This window comes from Haliotis cracherodii, unplaced genomic scaffold (assembly GCF_022045235.1).
Source record: "Haliotis cracherodii isolate W230 unplaced genomic scaffold, xgHalCrac1.p SCAF_4, whole genome shotgun sequence".
Classification (NCBI taxonomy): domain Eukaryota; kingdom Metazoa; phylum Mollusca; class Gastropoda; order Lepetellida; family Haliotidae; genus Haliotis; species Haliotis cracherodii.
In genome coordinates, this window is record NW_027266297.1 from 26,482,425 (window position 1) to 26,507,771 (window position 25,347).

The window sequence follows — 25,347 nt, forward strand, 5'->3', positions numbered from 1 at the left end:
GACAATACCAAACTGTAGTGATGGAGTGTAGACAACACCAAACTGTAGTGATGGAGAGTAGACAACACCAAACTGTAGTGATGGACTGTAGACAATACCAAATTGTAGTGATGGACTGTAGACAACACCAAACTGTAGTGATGGACTGTAGACAACACCAAACTGTAGTGATGGACTGTAGACAACACCAAATTGTAGTGATGGACTGTAGACAACACCAAACTGTAGTGATGGACTGTAGACAACACCAAACTGTAGTGATGGACTGCAGACAACACCAAATTGTAGTGATGGACTGTAGACAACACCAAACTGTAGTGATGGACTGTAACCAAATTGTAGTGATGGACTAGACAACACCAAACTGTAGTGATGGACTGTACACAACACCAAACTGTAGTGATGGAGTGTAGACAACACCAAACTGTAGTGATGGAGTGTAGACAATACCAAATTGTAGTGATGGACTGTAGACAACACCAAACTGTAGTGATGGACTGTAGACAACACCAAACTGTAGTGATGGACTGTAGACAACACCAAATTGTAGTGATGGACTGTAGACAACACCAAATTGTAGTGATGGACTGTAGACAACACCAAATTGTAGTGATGGAGTGTAGACAACACCAAACTGTAGTGATGGAGTGTAGACAATACCAAACTGTAGTGATGGACTGTAGACAATACCAAATTGTAGTGATGGACTGTAGACAACACCAAATTGTAGTGATGGACTGAGTGAGTTTTAGTCCAAAAGTCCTTATGATGATAACATATATCAAAACCCCTAAAATGGGCCAAGTCCTCCTGCTACCTGAGCTAGTGGGCAGATTGGCAAGGACTACAGGACTCATGCCAAGTTCAAACACTGAGACACTGGAACTAATTTCCTTATGTTAAAAGATAATGCATACATAACTGGACATTCATAACAAATAATGTGTATCATTATTTGTGATAAATGACACGCTAGGTATGCATTATCAAATATAAAAAATTACCTGGAAGTCAAAATAAATCAATCAATAAATAAAAATAAATACAACACAAAAACATTGATAGAAAAATGTCCTGAAGTGGTACATGAGAATCTTTTATGAACTTAGTGCTTCGAAACAGTGCACCATTTAACCTGGCATGTGTATTCGGACATGTCCACTTTGTGCTCTCTAATCGATGTAACCTATATGGGATACATGTACTTAGAATTTATGCATAAGTTTGAAATTTGCATTGCAGAGAGAAGGTCAGTAAAAAGTCTACAGTTGAGTGATCTCATAGCTGTATTATTAAGCGACAACAACAGTAATGTGGACAATTTGACAGCTATCTATTTGTTTTTACTAACTAATTGCAACGACAACAAAACAAGTAGTATGATAAAATACAAATTTATGAATATTTGGCAAACTGGGGGCTGACTTGGTTGCTGCTAACAAGAATGATAATTTGGAAGCCACGGAGAGGTGTCGAAGTCCTGGGGTCGAAGACCTGTTTGTTGGTTGTTTGTTGTTTAACGCCGCACTCAGCAATATTCAAGCTGTATGACAGCGGTCTGTAAAAAATCGAGTCTGCCTCAGACAGTCCAGTGACTGACATCATGAGCATCGATCCAGGAAAATTGGGATACGATGACATGCATCAACCAAGTCAACGAGCCTGATCACCCTATCCCGTTAGTCGCCTCTTACGACAAGCATCTGTGATCTCCCGGTTCTGGGGTCACCGCGATCTAGACTATCCCGTGGTGTGAATGTGGCTGTTCCCTGCGAGTTGGGGGGAAAGACCCACCCAGGAAATAAATGAAAGCAACAGGTCCAGCCCCAAGTGGTGGCAGGGGACGGATGGTGGTAGCATAAAACAAAGGCTTCAAAATGGCGACAAAGCATAAACAGGAAGGGTTACAGGGAGGATAACTGCGCATGCTCTACTCCACTGGCGGTCTTTGTACATACGTAAAGATCTCTCTGAATGGCCTAATATGTATGAATTATAAAAATGTTTATCCAGCATTAGAGTAAAACTACGAAAAGATATGAAACACTTGTCCAAATTCATCAATATCACATTCAGAAATGTTGAAGCTGTTCGAAAACATGTATGAGATTCTTGTTACTTTATTTCTATCATATTTCATTGTAACCTTTGATCCCTATATATGTATTTGCATAATTCTCCTGTCATCTTGATACTGATATTTTTATTATATTATAATTTTATATTATAATGTTTCTCATGTTTCCACCGTTTGTGGGTTTTTCTGAGAATAAACTGAACCTTAACTTGGTCCAGTTATGTAAATGCTGGGAAATGATATTTAAAATAATAGAAATTATTGCTAATATAATAAGGAAATAGCCTTTTTTAGATGTAAAAGAAAAATGGTAATGTTAAAAGACAGAAGTTATTGATTAGGAATTTATGGCTAGAAAAATACAAAACTGGATGGTTAAAACCGGAAGTTGGATAACATATAAATTAAGAGTGCCGAGGTTGATAGAGAGAATTAAGATGAATCAATATTTGAAATTTTTTTTGAAGTGATACAAAAAGAGAAAATGGATAAATATTATGGCGAAAGGTGAGATGAAAGATGATGAAGTAGATATGGAATAGAAATTAAAAAATGAATGCTTGATAATTGAAACATGCGAGGTATACGCTACAAGGAATAGTGAGTGAGTGAGTGAGTGAGTTTGGTTTAACGCCGCTTTTAACAGTATTCCAGTTATATCACGGCGTGTCAGCTTAATGTGGGAGGAAAGCCCGAAGTGATGCAGGTCTCAGACGTTTACCACTTCGGTGAAACCCACGAGCACGGGTATGGTGCTGACAAACCTAGAAACATAATCGGGGCGAACCGGGATTCGAACCCACAATCATAGGTTTCTGGCGTGCCCAAGGGACGCAACTCTGCACAGCGAATCGCGGCGCCTTAGACGACTGGGCCACCCGTGCCCCCTACAAGGAATAGAATAAAATATAAGTATATGCTATACATGAAATTTGGGTACAATAATGTAATGATGAAGGCTAGGCATGATATCGCTGCACAAACAATTATATTAAATAAATCAACATATATTTTATTGAATTTGCAGGTAAGTAGCATGAAATACATTTGAATGTAAACACAGCTTTCCTTATAAAAAGAGACGGAAAACTCTTCTTTTTTTCAAACGGTTTGCAGGGTTTCAGAATCAGCCATCTTGAAACACATTTAAATGTAATAGGTGTTCAATATGCAGTTTTGACAAAAACAGGTAAATCACAGAGACCTCATACGAGGCCATTGGGAGTTACAGACAGACCTCTACCAACTGCATAAAAACCAATCAAACATACCATATTCGACGTAATAAGCGCCCACTGCGATATTTGCTAATATATTGGCTAGTGAACAATCCCAGTTAGCACCCCTTCTGATTGATCAATGTACACAAGACCTATTTATTTGTGTACAATACGCACTCGTGTGTAACATGCACCCTCAATTATGGGCAATTAAATTAGATATATTTTCCAGAAAATAATTGCTTATAATTAAGGGGGCATATAATACACAAGTGCGTATTATACACGAATAAATAAGTCTTGTGTACATTGATCAATCGGAAGGGGTGCTAACTGGGATTGTTCACTAGCCAATATATTAGCAAATATCACCGTAGGCGCTTATTAGAGCGGGACACTTATTACGTCGAATACGGTAAATATATTCCAGCCATATCATGGAGATCTGTAAATAATCAATTGGGCGAGACAAACTAGCAGAGAAATATTTTATCATGGGTCCCCATGGGTCTTCTGAGAATGAAGCCCTGATTTTACGCATTAACAGTGCGCAACATAGATAATGAACTTCATATTCTGTGTGTTTATTTGTTGCTGAACACCACACTCAGCGATATTCCAGCTGTATGACTGTATCCAGTAAATAATTGAGTCTGGGCTAGACAATCCAGTGATTGATATTATGAGCTGTTGGGGTACGATGACATGCTATCATTCAAGTCACAGAGACTGACCATCCGATCAAAAATTTGTCATACACAAAGCTCATGCAAGTCTTTATTAGTTTGCAAGTAGGGCTGGGACCATACACCAACTGTGGGATCCAATACGTATCTCGATATCTTACTCACGATCTGATACGTACCACGACACTTGCATGTTTTCTATCTGTGGCCCGTAAGCCATATTTTTCATACACAGGATGGCCAAATACCTGGCACACTAACGATTTACAGTTGGCAGAGTGAAGTATGGCGCAACGGAAGAAAATATTTACGTTTTCACTATTAACGTCCACTACCAGTTAGTGTTCAATTTCAAATCAGATCTTAGTTCTCTCTACCGCTTAACAAAGATCTGAGGAATCCCACTATCGGTCACATCAGACTGACCTTTCGCAAACTTTGACCGACCAAAAAAATGACTAACAATAAGTCGACAATAGCCAATCAGAAGGCAGCTTAATCGAGCTTTAGTGCATGCGTTTCAAACTGGCGACTACGCTTCGAAACATATTTTGACATATACTCAATCAAAAAATAAAAAACTGAACAAAAGAACATTCTGGAGTTGCTAATAGATGGTCTAGATTGTATGAAAACAGACATTAAGCCCATAAAGGTTGTTCTGAATAGTGTGTGGTTTTTTGGGAGGTTGTACGATCAAAAATCACATTCCAACTGTCACTTTCATGACTGCCATGCTCTGATTGGTCAGATGAAAGGTGTCCTCAGATCTTTGTTTAGCGGTAGCGAGGACTATGATCTGATTTTAATGAAATTGAATTAGTGTTTAGCATAACAGTTATTAAAACAAACATTTAAGGTAACTATAGATATTTTTTACTTAGTGTGCGACTGTAATCGATACTTGTTTTATGAAGGAAAAACTCGCGATCCACCAATGCATTGGTGTATCGTCCCACCATTATTGGCAAGTCTAGATTCCTGCAGTTTCTGAAAATAAAAAGAGTCTCTGGGCGCTTTTTTATTATATTCTATTACGATAATTCCGCAATTTTCTTTTTCTCTAAAATATTTTCATTTCAGAGACTGGTTTTTCTGACCCAGAAGCCCCAACAATTCATATTCCATAGTGTTACCAAATGATCAGGTTTGCTTACATGTGACGATCCATCAGAGAAAGAGGGGCTGTTGACTATATTAGTTAAAGGCTGACGATATGGGGACTGAAACTGGTATCCACTGCTGATCTCAATTTTTGACTTCTTGTGACGTTTGTCCTGAAAGGATGAAAAGAAGGTGAGGTGAGGTGAAATGGGGTTTAAATGGCGCCCAAGATTATTGCACTTATATAGCGACGTGCATGCACGTGTGTGTGTGGCTGCTTGTACTAGTCCGGACTGATGCCGATTTATAGTGCTAGCTCACTGAGATACCATGCCGCAATTTAACATGAATACCCCACCCAGACACAGTATACTGAATCAGAGCCGACCAGTCCTTCTTTTAGCCCCTTAATGTCGAGCGCCAGACAGGGTAACAACAAGTACCATCTTTTAACGTCTTTTGGTATGACGCGGCTGGGGATCGAACCCCGGACCTTCTGCTCTCCGGGCGGACGCTCTACCACTATACCACGGAGGCGGTCTGATGAAAAGAAGAATCAAGTGGAGATAAAATACGAAATACTTAAATGAAGAAAGGTTCTGGTCAAACTGCATTCATTTCAGTTTCTTATATTTTACTTCTTTGACATGTTTGATGTTTGTTTGTTTTTTGTTTAACGCCACACTCAGCAATATTCCAGCTATATGATGGCGGTCTGTAAATAAACGAGTCTGGACCAGACAATCCAGTGATTGATATCATGAGCATCGATCCACGCAATTTGGATATGATGACATGCATCAACCAAGTCAGTGAGCCTGACCACCCGAACCCATTAGTCACCTCTTACAACAAGCATAGTCGCTTTTTACGGTGAGCATGGGTTGCTGAAGAACTATTCTACCCCGATGAGAACTGAGTGTCCTTTGAAGTTAGACCACAACATCTGAACTCATTTCTCTTGCTGGCATACATGGTTCCCAGGAATTCATATCAAGGAATATCTGGTGCTTAGCAATAATTGAATAATAATAACTACTCCTCCTTTACTTGACTCCTATTTGTTCAAATTGGCTGCGATGTGATGCACTATGACGACTGTTTGAAAGCCATCAAGAGCAGTCGATTCTAGTTATGGAGCCCATGGAAAAACCCTGATCATATTTAAACAATCAGAAAAGTTCAAAATAATTTATGTCATAATTTGATGAAATTTATCCCTTTTTTGGTAAAATCATCAGGCCGATTTAGAAAGAATTCTGTCATTGTTATTGATAATGTATATCAATCACTACTATGAAGCAATCAACATTCACACCAAAAGTGCTACCAAGTCAGCTTCTGTGCAATTAACCTAATTAGATTAAATGCCTGCTAATAAAACAATCAATCTCACAAATTGACCAAACTTTCATCTAAATCAAGCTTATTGAAGCTGTTGATTGTATGATGTTAATGTAAAACGATTCCTTATTGACATACCTTGACTGTTCGAGGTGATTCCAGTTCATCACTTTGTCGCTTTGGTACAATTGCATTCCTTTGGCTTGGTGCTTGACTTCGCCGCTGAAATTTTGGATGAACTGCTTGAAATGGAATGCTGTATATAGGAAGGCTAGCTGATTAAGAAGTAAGTAAAATGTTGTCCAATTAAAACCCAATGAGCATAAATCCCATTAAGAAATGTTAATTTTCTAAAGTCACAATATCAAGATGATCTTTATTGGAAATAAGACTAAAATTAGAAGTAACTATCTAGTTCAGTTCCATGAAAATTAATTGTACCTATGGTATTTGTTATTCAAACTAGCTGATCAGTCTGTGCTAAAAAAACTTAAAATTGAGTGTACTAGTCTGAACATGGCACTTAACAACATTTTCAGAAGATTTTAGTGTTATTATCTGAACTTTTATTAGCTGACCTAACAAGACCGAACAGAATGTTACTAGACTCAGGCATTGCCTAGTGGCTAAAGTCACAGACTGGTCTTTTATATTTGACAATAGATTTTAGTATGTCACAACCAAGAAAAGAAAATTCACTTTAAATACCTCTTACAACCAATTCAAAATATATATATAGTTAAGGGATAGTCAACGAACACACTATAATGAAATTTGGCTTAGTTCATGTTAATCAGGGCTGTCAATTTGTTTATTGCTGTCAGAATACTGCTGACAGAACGAATAGGTCATCATATCAACATTATGAACAAACAGTGGGTACCTTTGGGCCTACATGTTTGAATTAGCATGTACTAGGGTATATATGACAAATCAGGATGTTTTCATGTCACACAATATTCTACATGTGGCTTGATCAAGGACCTATGTTATCACGTGTTCTGGAATTCCACTCTATCTACAAATGGAAATCGCTCGTCATAGATGTAGGAAGTGCGTGGGACGAGCTTTCCATTTATAAGACCATCAAACCAACCTCTTACGCAATACAACTTTACTCCGGCATAATCCACTACACTCGCTTTACTACGCTTGGTCAGAAGTAACATAACCTGGGGTAACTGCGTTGATTCCAAAGTTTACACAGTCAGAGACATTAGGAGACACTTTTAATATCTTGGAATCACGAAAATTCTGAAATATTTGGGAACAAGTGTTTGACACAAGGTGGGAAATAATGTAACCTACCATTTTGGATAATTTAAATCCTTATTTGACAGGTTTCAATTTAATTCAAAACTTCGTAAGCCTGTACTTTTCATGGGATATCGTCATTCTTGTCATCAGTGATAGTTTCATCAAAAATTCTATTTTTTGTAAGGGTGTTTCCCCATCTGCTTTCGTAGTAGGCCGCCATTCCAGTGGAGATTTCCTTCGTCGGTTTCACCAACCAATCAAACAGCTTTCAAGTGAGATATCAACCAATCAGAAATAAGTACGAAACATCGTGATTGGAACGGCTTTCCTCGAGAGGGACGACGCTGAATGTGGGTCACAGGGTGAAGGGGAGGAAATCACATGGAAATGGTCAAATATTTCATCACCGCTCGGGTATTTGACCATTAGATGGATAGCAAAAGCAAGTCAGAATAAAGAATGACCCAGGAATTGAAGCTGCATAGTCCGGCTGGGGCAGAGCCAGCGGTCTATCGGTGGCCCATCCCTGGATCGGTAAGCAATGTGTGTTGACCGTCGATTCACGATACCAATCGCAAAGTAAATACACTGAGAAATACCCCTTTGACGGGGAAAATCTCTCAAATTTCTTATTATATGTTAACTATATTATTTTTTTAATTTGTTCCAGGACGGAAGAGACGGAGCACACGAGATTATCGACACGATAAGGTAAGACATCTCGCTTGTCTGTTATTGCTCTGGGCCGATTTTTTTCTGTGCCAATGACCTGCGACTTACTGACACGCGATGCGAGTGGACACTGGTATCTTTCTTGGTTTGCTTTTATTGTGACTAGAACCCGCCTTGCACAGGCGTCTCGGAGATGCAATAATGTCTTTTATGATCATGCTAAATTACGAACGAACATTCCTCTAAAGAAGTGCATACGTGTTCGTTCGCTTATGGGTATGCAGTGCTTACAAATGCATGCACTTGCTAACTGAACAAGCCTTCTGTGTGGAAGTAATGTATGGGATTTTTAACCTACTTTCCACGTAGTACGTCCGTATAGTTTACTAAAAAATGTCAGTAACGTATACCTCATTTCAATACACTTCAACACTATTAAGCTATAGGTTGTCAGAATGAAAGTGAAATGTAAATTTGTTGAATTTATTTGTGTATTGAACAAAGGATTGCCGCGAATTTGAGGCACAGTGACCCTAACTCCTTATTTGGAAAGTTGATTGACAGATGATAACTTCACGCAGGTCATGGTCGGGTCATCACACCGGGTGCCTTTCAATGATTGTTTTGTGAATGACAACATTTTGACATCATTTTAGATCATAATTCTTGTTCTCATTGTTTGACTTTGTGTAAGCTTTTATCTACTTTTGCTTTGACCTAATTTAGCAAGGTCAGCTGAAACATGACATGCTTTTCTTTTAGACTGAATTCTTATGACACTCAATGAAATAAATTGAAAACAGATGCCATGCAATAGTTTGTTTACATTTGTGTTTTTTTAAATTGTCTTCAAACCACCTGCACTTTATTTTGTTGATGTAGCCTATACTGCTATAGCTATGGAAGTACATATACTGCCAGACGTAAAGAGCACACAGCATGCTAACTGTTATTTCTGAAACTCTTATACATTGATGGAGACTTAACAGCTCCTATTACAATTTATATATCGTCGATAAATAATGAATGTTATTTTCTCTCATATTCTGATATATGGTATTATACAAGGCAAGACTTGACAGACTGATTCAGCTTCAGTCTCACTTGACTTGTGGTTTGTGACGTGATGAGTTACACGTTTGTTTTGTATTAAGTGTATTTGATAACAGATTGTCCATGTTTCCATGGTTTCATCAATTTTGCTTCTCAAAAGCAAAACAAATAAGGTTGAGGTTTTGTGAAATCCAACTCACTGATGAATATTTAGACTAAACAAACAAGATATATGTATGTATGTTGATATCATCAAATACATTGAAACCCCTTTGCTATCATTTTGGTCATGGAAGTCTGCGGATTGGGCCACATGTTCGCTTTCAAGTAAACTTTCTTCTGGTGTAGAAATATCAGCTTATTGTTAGCCTTATACTAACACTAAAATCCCTGAAAAAATGCTAAAATATAAGTTCGGGCAAGTAGACTCAAAAGGTCTAGGCTCATATTGGCATGGTAAATGGAGAGCATTTTGGTTTGTTTGTTTCTTGTTTAACGTCGCACTCATCAATATGATGGGCATGTGGCCTATTATGTACATGTACAATACATGATGTAGAAAATAAATTTATTAGTATTTTCCTCATAACCATTCTTGTTTAATATTACCATACATTTTACCTTCCGTAATAATATTGAATATGCAGTGATAGTCATATATATTTACATATTAATATGATGTCACAATATGCGGAATTGTTTTGCTTAAAATTTCATTGACATTTGAAACCAAGAACTTATTTCCAAGTCCAATTTCCTTGCTCAATAGGTTTTTCCAAGATTAATGAGGATTTCAGCAGTAGGAACTGTAACTATCCTTGTTTCAGATATGTGTCCCCAGAGAAAGTTGAAACTCATGAACAGATGTATTAGATTTGCTTATAGATTTCGAACAGGAATTTTGCCATAGGGAAAAAGTAGAACCGCAGTTCGTTTCCTAATTTCCGCAGTTCCCCAAACAACAATAAAGTAATCAATAGTAACAGAATTCAGGATTATTCATGTTTTACTTTATTTAACAAGACACAAAATGTGTCAGTTGTTGTTTAGACTGGTAATGGCTCTTATAGCAGTGAAACTATTGTATTTAAATCACCACTAGGCTAGTCAATGGTTGCTAAGCTCCCAGTAAACACTTCTAATGCCAGAGAGCCTTCAGTTGAAAGAGGTCTTTCAGTACTGGGATACACCAAGTGCAGTTCCTGAAAGCCATTTTTCTGTGGTTCTTGCTTTTTGCCTGACAGGAAAGCATGTTGCCTGTGCTGGTATAAAATTGTGATCATGATAAGGATGAATGTTTTCATGGAACGCTTATGGCTTTACTTGGTAGTAGGAAGGATATTTTTAGACATATTTCTGACAGTAAGGTCAACAAGTAAGGTCAAATTCCATATTCATGATATGACATGCAGTGAACAAATTCTGTGGTACGTGCGGGAAATGAAATGTAGCTTAATTTAGGAAGTGGAACTGCTAACAGAGCAAAGTGGGCATGTTTGATTTGTATTCATGGTATTTGTAATATTTTGTAGGAAATTTATTTTGCAGTTTCCTCATTTTCTTATTGGGAAACAGGATGTAACTTGAATCATGCAGAATGACTGTACTGATGATTAATATTAAATGTTGAAGAAAAGGGAGAATAGGCATGTGCTGGTGATTAACAGAATTAAGACAATGGAAGTGATACATTTATCATAATTATATTATTAGCAGTTAGTAATAGTTTTGCTCACTATCTATCAGCCATACTTTGTGATTTCAAAGGGTTTTATGGATTTAGTAATGTCAGTGTTCAAAATTTAAGTATGAAAGTCTGGTGAGGGGGGTTACTTGTCATAGCCCTGATGTTAGAGGTGAGGTGAAATTGGGTTTAACGTTGTGTCCAAGATTATTGCACTTATTTAGCGACGTGTGTGTGTGTGTGTGTGTGTGTGTGTGTGTGTGTGTGTGTGGTTGCTTGTACTAGACTGGACTGATGCCGATTTATAGTGCTAGCCCACTGAGATACCTTTGCCACAGTTTAACATGAATAACCCACTCAGACACAGTATACTGACTCCGAGCCGACCAGTCCTTACTTTAACCCCTTAATGCTGAGCACCAGACAGGGTAACAATAAGTACCATCTTTTAACGTCTTTTGGTATGACGTGGCCGGGGATCGAACCCCGGACCTTCCGCTCTCCGTGCGGACGCTCTACCACTAGACCACGGAGGTGGTCCCTGATGGTAAAAGGTAAACACTAATATGTAGTCAACAATGCCGAGTGTCCTTTACTATGCAAACTAGTAGTTGATGGCGTGAGCACACTTTCAGGTTTTCCAGGCCCCACACTATAACCCTCTGACCTTTACAAGTTTGGGGTATCTTGAGGACTTACAGTTTCTGTGTATATGGTATCGGAGTATAGTACATGGAAAAATGGTGATCAAGCTATAGTATATCATATCAAAACACATTGTGTTTTTCAACTGAAAGTTGGCAAGTATGGTATACATCTGCCTATCATATTAGCTTAGCATGAACATGACATAAGGACAATTGGATATTTCCTTGTATTTGTTTTAAATACAACTAATTGACGGCTGACAAACAAACTGTTTTGTTTGATTTTTTACACTGCCTTCAGTTCAGCCCACTATTTTTAACCACTGTCCCAGATATGTAGAAGGAAAAGTCATGACTTTGCAGGAAAGTAAAATAAAGTACTCTATTTTTGTCAACATGGTTAAACAAACATTTTAATGTTAGTATTTTCACAGTGGTAAGACTAACATGTTCCTAACCATGTTAACATGAATATTTAAGCATGGTAATTGATATTATCTCACTTTGATACAGCTTTGTGGGCTGTGGTGCTTGGCTGCTCTGTGAATGCTCTGCTATTTCCAGAGCTTTTGTTAGGCCCTTGATTTAGATTTACATCCCTTGAGGAGGACAATACCCAGGACTTGTGTTATGTAACATATCTTGTCATTATAATCAGTACTTAGACAAATGTACGCTTGCTGTAATCTTTTTCATCATATTGATTATTTCCCAAGGTAGAATCCTCAGACACTTCACTTTATTGTTTCTACGAGTGGGAGTTTATCAACAGTTTTCATGAAACCACAAAGATTTGCATGCCGGAAGCTGTGGGCTTTTGGTCAATATCGTCACAGAGAAGGGCGTGACTTTTACCATATTAGGTAATAATGACGTACGTACCTGTGAGTGATATTGATTGGGCTAGAGAGTCGCCACTGATATGGAGAAGTTTGTTCATACCGAATATAGGTCAGACAGGCGGACACCGTAATTAAGTTAGTTCCAGACGAGCTGCTTACTAGTAAACGTACCACATACTTCATGCCGTACCATCCAGCCAAGAAATCTCTTGATCGATACAGGACAGAAAAAAAAGTGGAGTGGAGGGTCAATAACCTTCTATTTTAAGCACCAGGCCACCAGGTGGCATGTCTGCAGTGAAATGCCGAGATGCGCTGGGAAGGTATCCCTCCTCCTCAAGTAGTTGTCTATGATTTACCATCACTGAGGATGAACCTGTTACATGTGGCAGCATCTTGATGCTATTTTCTGTTGATTTGTGCTTTCGCTGTCGAGTCAGCAGATACTGCCTGTTACCTCAAAGCTTAGCGTTGTACAATTTCCACAAATAGATGCACTGGCACATGTAAACAGTCGGATTGAAAAGTTGCTTGGTTGCAGACATTAGCCGAAAATGTAAACCATTCTTGTGAGTTATATAGGGAGAACATTATTCATTGAGGAAAATACAATATTCTGTTGGTGTATTTTACAAGATGATGCTCATTTTGTTCTGATAATTGTAAGCGGCAAAAAATAGTTGAAATAAGAAGAATTATATTTTGTAGGTTTGGAGCTAAACTCAAAAGCTTTACTCACTCAGTTAAAGATAAAATGCCCTTGCAATGTTGAAACAATGCAGACACTGGGAAATTTGTACTTGACCTCAGGAATCTGTACTAGCCCTTGGCTAGTGGGCTAGTGTTAAGTTCTAACCCTGTTTTGTTGCATTATCTTGTTCAAGGATGCCAAATAATTATTTTGGCCATTTCACATTTGCAAATGTAAAAAGAATAGGGAAAAGAACTAACCCACTAATACCAAACCATCTTGTTAAAAATTCATAATTCATAAACTTTCTACAGTAAACTGATTATTGTGCTCAGTTAAGGAAAGTGTAGTCATTGTATTATGAGATATTCTATATGGATACATCAGTCAACTATAATGATTTGCAAAATATCTACAGCTCTTAGCATGTTAAGTATGCAACACATAAAGACGTTTGTCAGACCACAGAATATTCAAGTTCAGACAGGTCCATGTCACTGGAATGCTGCTTGATCCCTTTATGTTTCTCAACTCAGTCTGCAAAAAGTGCTGACTATTTATTGTCGACAATGACACTTGCACTGTTGAATAAAGCAATACACCGTAACTGAACTTCTATGCAAGACAAGAATACTATTTCAAACAATAAAATCATCAAACTGGTGCATGGGTTCCGTGACTTGCGCTAATCTGCAAGAGAGTCATTATGCAGGTGAGCGTCTCTATGCATGTGTTGTGAACCTGAAGCATAGATGGTTACATTGTGTTATTTCCATCCTTTATTCTGACAGGCCTTATTGATGATCGTACATAGTACATGCAGCCTGATCAATACCCTGCCTGAGTTTGGAGTATCTAATGCATAGCAGGAACCCTACAGAAGGGAGAATTGATCTTGGGGCTGGTGTACCCGCTATAACATGAATACTGCTTCCATTCACACAATACTGTTTCTGTTAGGTACAGGATTTCAGGAACAGAGGAACATTACAGAAGCGAAAGGGAAATTGGGATCAGCTTGACCGTGTTTACATAAAGAATTGTGTCCTTTTATCTAGTTTGTTATTGGAAAGTGAAAGTTGAAGTTATGGGTTGGCTATTGTGAAATGTATTGTCAAAGACAGTGTGAAGTGAATAGTTGTGCTGCATTTATTGACTTAGTTTTGAGGTAAATACTACTGAATAGTCTTTGTGGCAAAACTACCTCTACCCTAGTTATGTAGTGTGTAATTCAGCAATAGGTTTTCTTGTTTTGAGTTTTCTGTTCCTCAAAACCTGGATTCAACATATTAAGGTGTGGAAGCAGGGATTGAAAGCTACATTTTATACTTTTGTTTCTCCTCATTGATAGTATTATGTCAATATGGCTGCAAGTGAAACTACAAACATTACCCACTCCATGTTTTTTTTATGAAAGAAATTACTTTAACACATGTTTGATATGGCCCAATTTTAGGAGTATATTTTCTTGTGATGTTATTGTTTGGCCCATCAACAAATCTATTCATATGGAAAAGTATTTCAAACATTATTGTCACATTTATTGTTTCGTTTCTTTTTCATGTTTATTCTCAGAATTACCTGCTACAAGTTTGAATTTGACCTTCCCTAGGGTACCTTTTTAGCTTTTGGCACGCTGTTGAAGACTACCAGGCTACTATTTTTTGTTTAAACGTTACATAATCATTAAAGTTGAAAACATACATCTCAAGACAGAATTGATTTATGGAATGCACGTTCAAACATCAGTGTCCTAAGGAGCTTCCTAGGTCGCTGTGACCTAGTCAAGGCTGCTGAATGAGAGAAGCAGTGCTGCATCTGATGCATATGGTATAATTGGTTACTGTTGTGCTCAGTCATGCACATTATGCACCCGTACTGGAGACTGCATGAGGAAATATGGCCTTGTTTTATATCAAGTGCTTACTCATCATGTTTATTTTTGGCGTATTATGGATTGTGGTGAATACATTATGTGCTGTGAGATGCACCTCTCAGTGGGAGGTGAAAAAAGTGGTGGATTCATTTGTTGTAGACACTAAAATGGTCTTATTTTCGTTTTGTTTATCTGTTATGGGTATGAAAACTTAAGTGTCACATGGTTCTTCTGTATGCAGATATAAAAGAAAATTGCCCTTTCAGTGGAGAGGCAGAAGGAGATAAGCTAACAAATGAGATATACGGATATTTATAACTGTTTCATAAAAATCCAAAGTTTAAACTTTTTTTTTCCAAATATGACTGGTTCAATCTCACAAACCCTAAATATACAAGGCTAATAATTAGTGTACCTGTTTACATACACGCAGACATAGGGGAACAGGTTGCCTAAGGTGCCACAATTTGCTGTGCAGAGTTGCATCCCTTGGGTATGCCAAGAAACCTTTGATTGTGGGTGAGAATCCCTGTTCGCCCCGATTATCTTTCAATGTTTGTCAGCACCATACCCATGCTTGTAGGTTTCACCAAAGTGTAAACATCTGAGACCTGCAAGACTTCAGGCTTTCCTCACACATTAATCTTACATTCCATATTATTAAAATACTGTTGAAATCTGCATTTAGCCCAATTTCTGCGATAGAAACTAACATATTTAGTCCACTACTCCTTATGATAACAAAAAGCCAAACCCTTAAAATGGCACTCATCTATTGGGCAGTTTGGCAAGGACTCACTCACTCTCATGCCCAGCAGACACAAATACAGTTCATGTTATTTCATCTTCTGACATTGCATCACGTACTGATGTACAGCTGAAAAAATATTGAAACCTTCATGTTACTTAAACTTTTTGCAGAAATAATTTGTCATCATGTACATAAACCACATTGATTATGTTAAATGTACATTTTCACCTTCATAAAAACAGTAATGAGATTCTCATTGAACAAATATCTTTGATTTTTCAACATGTTCATTAAAACACATTAATCAAGTTAACATGCATTTACACCTCCATAAAACAGAAATAATAAGTTTATGTGCAATGGACTATGAAATTTTTGTTTTCATTGATCCCATGAATAACGAGAGCCCTTTTTGTCCCACTTTTCAAAGACACCTTTGTTATTTTGATAATGGTGACAGGATCTCTGTGGATTTGCTTCACTGTTTGACTTATATCTGGAAGGTTTGTGTGGGTGGTGTTGATAAAGAAATTAATTGCCTTTCTGTGCATGGTGATTATGCAAGGAAGTATTTTTTATAGAACTTGTGGCAGCTTTGGGATATATAAGTTATTTATGGAGAACAGTTTGTTAGTGGTTCCTATTTTGTGTGAAGTTGTTCATCTTATTAAACAGGTTTTTACTTGTTAGCTTTGATATCTGTTATGTTAAGTTGCAGTTTGCTTTGTGAAAGTATTATATGAGTCATGAAAAGTCATTAGCATCTGGGAATGGTGCTTATGAATAAGTTAGATGACAGATTTCATAATTCATAGCTAAGATGTTATCAAACAAGCTAACAATCTCCAGTGTCAAATTCCATTAACTCAACATGCTCAAGAGTTTAACAATGGTTAAGCCATTAGGAGCTGCTGATAATAATTTGTTTCTGTTAACAAGCGTGGTTAATGCATTTCTTGGAAGATCTGAAAAACATCAAGGGTGTACTTAAAGATGTTTTTGAGAGAGTGAGATAAATATTTTCCATTAATCTTGAACAACAGGAACCACAATGATTGTGTCCACTAATAACTTCTGTGTTTCTAAGCATATTTTAGAAATTTTAGTGCCCATGAGGTATAATAATGTGTTATGAGTGAATAAATGTGGTATGTTTAACGTGAGGGACGTCACATGTTCCTGAACAGATAAGATATAAATCGGTCATATTTTTTCTTCTTTATCACACATAATGTTTTTGGAACACATATTGGAAAAATATAAACAAGAAGATTTCCACTTGAAGCAGAATTGCACTGTGAAGAAGTGTTAGGTGATAAATTGTGGAATGGTACAGAAATGCAGTTTCATGATACAAGCCATTTCTAGGCAACATCCCCATGAAGATCCATTACAATTGTCTCCAGCAACATATGTGACTAACAGAATCGGGTGATCAGGCTCGCTGACTTGGTTGATAACATGTCATTGTATCTCAATTATCTAGATCGATGCTCCTGATGTCAATCACTTGATTTTCTGGTCCAGACTCTATTATTTACAGACAGACTGGAATATTGTGGAGTGTGGCATTAAACAACAAACCATCAAACAAACATACAGGCAATTCCACACATGAGCACAATAAAAATGAAGCCCAGTTTTGGTATACACGGTACTTGGAGTTATTGATCATTGTATTGTGATTTTGGTCAACTGGGAGTTGAAGTCCTCTCAGCGTAGGACCTGTAGATTACTTCTGTAGGGAGTCCGGGTATTTTAGGTCCCAGCAACCCATGCTGGTCATAATGGGCCAGGTGGTCAGACTTGGCGAGTAGCTTGTTATTGTGTGATTGTATTCAGACTGTGGATTGTTGTTCATTGTATCAATCACAGGATATTTACAGGATGACGTGAGTGTGGTGTTAGTCAGCAAGCACAAAAACAAAGTATGACCTAAAAAAAGAGAGTTTTAAAGCCATTATTAAACCCATGAATCCTTGGATTCTCAGACTTGGCGAGTAGCTTGTTATTGTGCGATCGTATTCAGACTGTGGATTGTTGTTCATTGTATCAATCACAGGATATTTACAGGCCACCTTGAGTGTGGTGTTAGTCAGCAAGCACACAAACAAAGAATGACCTAAAAAAAGAAGTTTTAAAGCCAGTATTAAACCCATGAATCCTTGGATTCAAAATAATGAGCCCATCTACAGTATTGAAAGCATTTCCCCGTAAAAAGTAAGTATATGTGGCCAAACAATGTATGCACATAATAATTTGATAACTATACAAGGATCTCATGCCAGTCAGTAGTTTTTGATTACTTGAAATGCATGCTAGCCATGTCGGAAGTGCTTAATTACTGTTCATATGTTTATTAAGCATGATAAGCGAGTGTAATACATTTCAATATGTAAGTTCATGAATAATACATAAAGGTAAAGGTTATCTGGTGAGCATGTTTTGTATTAATAATAAACTTTGTATTTAGCAATGTTTATCAAGCCTTGGTGAGCTAACTATGTAGTGTTTATTTCTAATATTGGATAGTTACCCGTATAAAAACTTACTTCCAGGATAACCTCTTTATCAAATAATATCATTCTTAAATTCTGTCCTTAAGTCATTTTCAGCTCTCAATAACAGTATATAAACATTACAATCTATTGGCCCACCTGCTAGAGTTACTGCCCCTTGCTAAATGGAAGCTACCCTAGGCTTTGAGAGATCACGTTTGATTAAAGTCTGCCTGGCCCATCAAGAAGTGATAAAATGCAGTCAGATGGTCCACACAGTGACAAACTGAAATGAGGTAGCAATTTGTACATATTTCGAACAAATCCAACTGTATTTGATTGAGGAAACAGACCCCAAGCTGCAGATCACAGATGTGGAAACTGATCCTGTTTGTGTCGTTGCTAAATTTTTACACAGTTCATGTCTCCAAAGTTGCTAAAATCTGTAACAGCCCTCGGCTACGTCACTGCTGGGCACTGATCGATGCTCATGATATCAATCACTGGATTGTCTGGTCCAGACTCGATTATTTACAGAATGCTGTCATATAGCTGTAATATTCCTGAGTGCCTCGTTAAACAACGAACTTGATAATCCTGTGCATTATGTTTTCACGTTTGTGATAAATACCCTGGACGCATTTGCACCTATATAGCTTTGTTTAAGAACTGATGAAACCAACCCCATCTTTCTTATCAGTGACTTCACACTGAAAATGATTTTAGCTCATGATTGTAATTGTATTGGACAGATATTTTCTGCTTCATATATTTTGAATGAGATTCAAAACCAGTTCATGGTGGCGAATGTGTCCAGGGTATTTATTGTAATTGAATTGAGATATAGTAAAGTGGATCCATGAAGATACTTTGGTCATAACTGCTACCACCAACACTTCCAATCATGATCCATATCGTTGGTGATTAAATACTGTTTGATGTTTTGTTTTAGTCAACTGTGCAATCTTTTTGTATTTCCATTAAACATGTTACAAGCCCTCTGCTATTATTAATCATTGTGTGGTTGTGTAATAAATTCTTCTTCATGTTTCAGATGGGTGTGCGAGGACTTTCCAGAGCTGAAGCAGTCGATGGATCCCAAATTGATTCAGGCGACCGACTCCAAGAGGTGAGGATAAAAATGCTTCCTAATAAACACAGATCTCTGACAGATGCTCATAGACTGAATGAAGTTATTCCACTTTCTCCATTTGGCGTCAGGGCAGATGTCTCTGGTAACGTGTGTAGTTTGAGGTTACTTTCAATGGGGCTAAGTGATAAAGTGCTCTCACCTTCAACCATTTGTTTGTCTGCTTCGGACCTCTATTAAAATAACTGAACTTATCAGTCATGATCCTGCAGATCAAAATTAGTAAATGGTAAAAATGATGAATTTGTTTTGCATGACCTTTTACATTATTGGAGGTACAGCATAGGGCTGCTTCATATTGGTTACCGTATTTTCTTGAGTATAGTGCGCACTTTTTTTCGGAAAAACACAGCTGTGTAGAAGGGGGTGCGCATTATACACAAATTATGAGTTTGGATGTTTTTTCCTCCCATGGAAAGACATTACGTACCGTGAGCACGAAACACCGGAAATACCATGTCAACAAATCCATACTGAAGTACGCAAAATAATTATGTAATTACACTGTCTGTCTATAAAAAGTGTTCTTTGTATTTCTGGACTTATGTTTGTAACTTACTTCATTAATTTTATTCAAAATTCCTTATAATATTGTTTTTATTAATTTCGGCGAAATCGTGTGTGAAGCGATCGGAAGATCGCACAACTCACCGTTATTAACAGCAACCACGGTCAGAATACCGCTATTGACACCTTGAAACGAACTTTAGTTGACAGAGAATGGATACATATATCATAAATGACATACTTTGACTCGTTAAAAGTCATATTTGTTTTTGTTTGACGATTCTATGTCAACATGAAATTCTCGCGCTCACGTGCTCACGTGCGCGTGAGCCTCGACGGTGACTGGTCAGACATGTTCCATGTAAAAAATAATACCCGGGAATAGCGATCAGCTGCTTCGCTTAGGGTTATTATTATTTTAAATATGTTTAGTAAAGGCTGCATATAATTAAGAAAATAATGGAATAAATTATTCCTGATAAATAAAATAGTTTCAGATACAATTGTTGCCGATCCTTGCATTAAAAATCCTATAAAGTTATATCACTGGGTGTGTCTTGACCGAATCACCGGTCGATTCCAAGAAAACGTGTGTACAGCTGATTGCTGTTTCCGGCTTAGTTTACCAGAAAATAAACAAGGTAATCTTAATCCCTAGATATAAAACAATGCCTAGCAGAACAATAAATACTATTTAAACGGTAAATAAACATGTCTGGTGATTTTTTATCTCAAATTTCGAATTTGTACTGACGAAGTTTCTCAGCACCCGTTCGTTTGCCGGACTTCGCTGAAAGGGTACGGTGTAAATTTTTTCTGTGCATAATATTCAAATTTCTTTTTTTCCAAAATATTGAACCCGCTAGAGGGGGGTGCGCATTATACATGGGTGCGCACTATACTCAAGAAAATACGGTAGTCATTCTCACAACCTTGGTCCATCTCTTTGGGGGCAAATTATGCTCTCAACCAGCACCTTATTGTGTGTTATGACTGTATGGGTCGATGCTCATGCTGTCATTCACTGGTTTGCCTAGCTTGAATATTGCTGTTCAGTGGCGTGTAACAACATACACTCTCACTCCCTGTTAGTAAATCCATTTCTACATGTGCTTGTTTCTTGCTGTCACCTGATTAGTGCCGAATTATCACTGTTTGTGTTGTTTGACATTTGTTATAGATCTTGCTTTGTGTTATTGGAGTTTTATAGGACAGGGATGGATCTAAAATGTTAAGCTTTTTCCTAATGCATCCTGAGGTGTGAGTTCCATTTATCAATGATGGTGCATTTGGGCTCGAATATTTCCTTGCTAATTGAAAATGTATGTGACTACCAGAATACAATACTTCTGTAAAGTATGATAAAGCCAACTATATAGCAGGTCTTGCAGGGTTCACTCTCGGAATTGTCTGACATGGACCCTTTGTGTGAAAATTTCAAAATATTCCAGAGGTACGCCCATCCAGCTCAATGTTAAAATGCCCCTTGGTATTTGAAAACGTGGGCCTTTTTTAAAAACTTAGGGGCTAAAAGCACAGGTCCCCACCCTAGAATTATCCCTGGTCTTGGTGTGGAAAGTTTAAGATCTGCAGATGTATCTAGATTTTCAATGTGCTTCCAACATCATGAATGTCTTTGGTAGTCCAGGTATGTATATACCTTTCAACATACCTTTCAATGTCTTTTGTTTTGAGTAATCTAGACTTTGGCAATGAGCAAGAAAATGTTTTCATTGCATGTTGAGCGTAATTTTATCTGACCTTGATCATGTTTATAGAGAATGTGTAACATTGAATCCTTAGGATTTTGCATAGTTGAATCTAATAATTCCTACGGCTGCTGAAGTTGAAACCAAGTTGGAGATGTTGCAGCTGTTGTGTAGTGTGAACACTGGCATTATTGTTTGTTGACAGATGGTTACTGTTTGTCCGTATTTAGCATTCAGTTGTCCTCTCTGTCTGTGTAAGTTCAGATCAACATCTGCTGAAAGATCTGTTGAATTGTTTGGGTCAGTATTTGTTTTAGGCAGGTCATTGAAAGGTCCCCTTCATTGCTTGACCCTTTGTCATCAAACACTGACTAGTTGTTAAAATGGAAACACTGAGTGAATATTTATATACTGAACAAAGAGAAATTCATTTAGTTGTCATTAAACACTGACTAGTTGTTAAAATGGAAACATTGAGTGAATATTTATATACTGAACAAAGAAAAGTTCAGTTAGTTGTCATTAAACACTGACTAGTTGTTAAAATGGAAACATTGAGTGAATGTGAAACTTGACCAGATAGTTGCATGCTATGTGGTATAAAGCAGTGTTTGCAGCAAGCATTGCATGGTTGCTGTTTAACCCTGCATAGCAACTAGCAACTGTTAATAGTGCATGCCTAATGGTTCTATTATCATTTGTAGCAATGGTAGTGTTAGACATTAGAAAGCTTCATAAACCACAGGAGCTAGGACTAGTAATTTGTTTGTTTGTTTGTTTGTTTGTTGAACGCCACACTTAGCAATATTCATGCTTTATGACGGCAGTCTGTAAACAATTGAGCCTGGACCAGACAATCCAGTTAGTGACATTCTGAATCAACAATGTCAGCAAGCTTGACAACCCGATCCCGTAGGTCACCTCATACAACAAGGATTTCTGTAGGCCAATTCTAACCCAGATCTTCATGTTCATGGGCTAGGACAATTACTAGTTGGAAGGATTTCCTTGTCCTCATGGACATGCTTTCAGTGTTTGAAATTAAGCATGAAAGTCACGAGGTCCTGTTCATACCCGTAATGTTGAATGTAAGAGACAGAGAGGGTCCCTTGCTTCCAATACTATATCAGCAAGTGTCACAAACACCAGGGCTCCTTTTAATTTGTAACACTGTACTAGTCCTTTCATTATTTTATTTCATCAAACCATGTACAGTAGTGAATATTGCTTTATCATGTTTATGCCGCTTCAACAGTTATCTGTTTTTGATAGGGAGTTGTACAATGTGGTGTGTACTTACCATCCTTGCAAACAAGTAAGACCCGGAATTCTTGTTACTCAGAAGAGGTGAACCATACTTTTTTGTGAGACTGAGCTGGTCAGCTTGGCTAGTGGCATTTTAGAATCAACTCGAGTTAAAAATGAGCTGAGTAAACAATGTTTTGTGGGTAAGTAATACCTCACGTTAAGGCCTGGCCGATTCTCTACCTTGAGGATTCCAAGTTGGAACAAGTCACCATGTCTTAGTTGATAGCACAGGGTTAGCATGGTTAGAAACTAACAGTTTTCGTCCACTAGTCCTCATAATGATAACTTATAGCAAAACCCTTAAAAAGGACAAATTTCTTCTAGTCCTTATGATACCTTTACCATTGGGCAATATTGGCAAGGACTGCAGGACTAGTGACTGTTTCTAACACTGTAGCATGCCCCAAAGGAGTGGATTGTTGCCCACAATATCACTTAGTGGTTTGTTTGGTCCAGACTCAAATATATACAGACTGATTTCATATAGCTGGAATGTTGCTGTGCGCAGCATTAAGCAACAAACAAACACAAATATATTGATCAAACTGTATGTTTTTCAAAATGGTGAATTTATGAAACAACTAATTCCTAGTTAAAAATTATCAAACTTAGTCAAGCACTGCAGTCTATCAATATAGGGTTACAAATTAGAAAGTGGTGAGTTTTATGCAGTGTGGCATAGAGATAAAAGGAACATCTGATTCCATCTTCATGGCTTCATTCTCTGTTGTACAATCTGAATCAATGTCCTACTATCACATTCCGCAATTGGTTTTATCAGGGACAGTTTCCTATTACTCTACCGTATTGTGTTTCCCCATAAAAGGGGGCAGTTTTCTCAAATGAAATTTGATCATAAATGTTTCAGCACAAGTCTTTGTAATAACCCTGTTAGAAGGTCAAATATTTATGTATCTTGATAATGAATTCATGTGGTTACATTGTCTAGCAGTGGTATTGGAATAAGATCACATTTGCTGTGTTGCCCATTGTCTGCTGTTTGCAAGTTCATGATTAATGCCAGTTTCTTCCTTGTAAATTCCAGATTACTAAATATAGATACATCAGGTCACATTAATGATTGTATTTTTTCCAAGAAACAGGAAGTTAAGTTGAAAAAGTGTTTTTTAACAAGGTTATGACAATAGTAGTATATGAAATTATGTGATGTTCTGTTGGACATTAATAATCAATGCATCAGATCACACAAAGCTTTCTGAGTTGCTATGTGTGTTGTCCAATCTATTGTTTTCCCTGAAATTCGTCACACTCTGTTATGGTCAAGGAAATATTCCCTCTTGGAATAATGAATAATCTTTTCAGGGCACCCTATTCAAAGATGAGACCAAAGCTTGCTCCTTTCTGGCATGTCTGGCGATAAATAGTGCCATATTGCATGAACTGCTGGGTCACATTGACATTCAACAGCTAGTAGTCCGAGTCAGTATGTTTGTTTGAGTGATACAAGTGTGTCTCTGGTGGCAACAGTTGTCCTCATTAAAGGTATATGCAGTTTCTATTGACACAGTTTTCATCATTCTGGGATGTATATTTGTTGCTCTCCAAGTAAAACATGTAGTTTGATTGTCAAATTTGTCATTTACAATTCTGTTTTTACCTTTGTGATGAAGAACATGCTGAAGCCTAATCACATAAAATCAGTGTGACAGATATGTGTGTATATATGGTATGTCATGTCATGTCACATTTTGTGAAGAAACATTAGGTTGACATGTTTTGAAAATACTTGATTATTACGAAAAATATTATACTGATGTTATTACTGAATAACTTAGTGTTTCTGTTTGCACTGTTTCGATTTAGGTTTCCCTTTTTATTTTATAATTTAAATATGTTTTGCAACCCATATAAGATCAAACTTTCTTCATGAGACATTTTTTAATCAGGTTGAAGCCAAATTGGCATAAACTTATTATGACGGTGGACACTGCAACAACATTAGTGTCTTGGTAAACAATTATTGCATATATGTGCTGATCATGCAAAACCTGCGCAAACATCTTCAGTGGTCTTACATAGGCTTACCACCATGCCTACTAGACAAAGTGCAAAACAACATGTTTAGGAAATGTGGTTTTCGAAAGTGCTTGTTTTCATGATATTCTCCATGAGAATAGGCTCATGCCCATATAAAACATGATTTAGTACTGACGTCAGTCCGACGATGGCATGGCTGAATGTTGCTCGCCAGCTCAAGATTGCGTCAACTTGGACCAAATGACAGTCGCACCAGCTGATTAGAGTTACAAA

At 37.5% G+C, this 25,347-nt stretch overlaps 2 protein-coding genes across 9 annotated transcripts in view; one reads left to right on the forward strand and one right to left on the reverse strand.

Moving 5' to 3' along the window:
- LOC139478867 (DNA repair and recombination protein RAD54-like) overlaps positions 1–7,902 on the reverse strand; it is a 43,366-nt gene extending 35,464 nt beyond the window's left edge. Inside the window, exons 1-3 of the mRNA XM_071261537.1 lie at positions 7,740–7,902; positions 6,570–6,653; positions 5,141–5,260 (exon numbers count right to left, since the gene is read on the reverse strand). Of these exons, the coding sequence (XP_071117638.1) occupies positions 5,141–5,260; positions 6,570–6,653; positions 7,740–7,742 (207 nt within the window). The 5' untranslated portion in view covers positions 7,743–7,902. The remainder of the gene's footprint in view (positions 1–5,140; positions 5,261–6,569; positions 6,654–7,739) is intronic.
- The window catches only part of LOC139478866 (histone-lysine N-methyltransferase, H3 lysine-79 specific-like), a 51,256-nt gene continuing 33,466 nt past the window's right edge, over positions 7,558–25,347 (forward strand). For 7 of the 8 annotated variants that reach the window (XM_071261531.1, XM_071261534.1, XM_071261528.1 and 4 more), the window contains exons 1-3: positions 7,565–8,222; positions 8,359–8,399; positions 19,457–19,531. In XM_071261531.1, coding sequence (XP_071117632.1) covers positions 8,148–8,222; positions 8,359–8,399; positions 19,457–19,531 — 191 coding nt within the window. In that variant the 5' untranslated portion in view covers positions 7,565–8,147. Of the gene's footprint in view, positions 8,223–8,358; positions 8,400–19,456; positions 19,532–25,347 lie in introns of all 8 variants that reach the window. The other variant, XM_071261529.1, reaches the window with a different exon arrangement.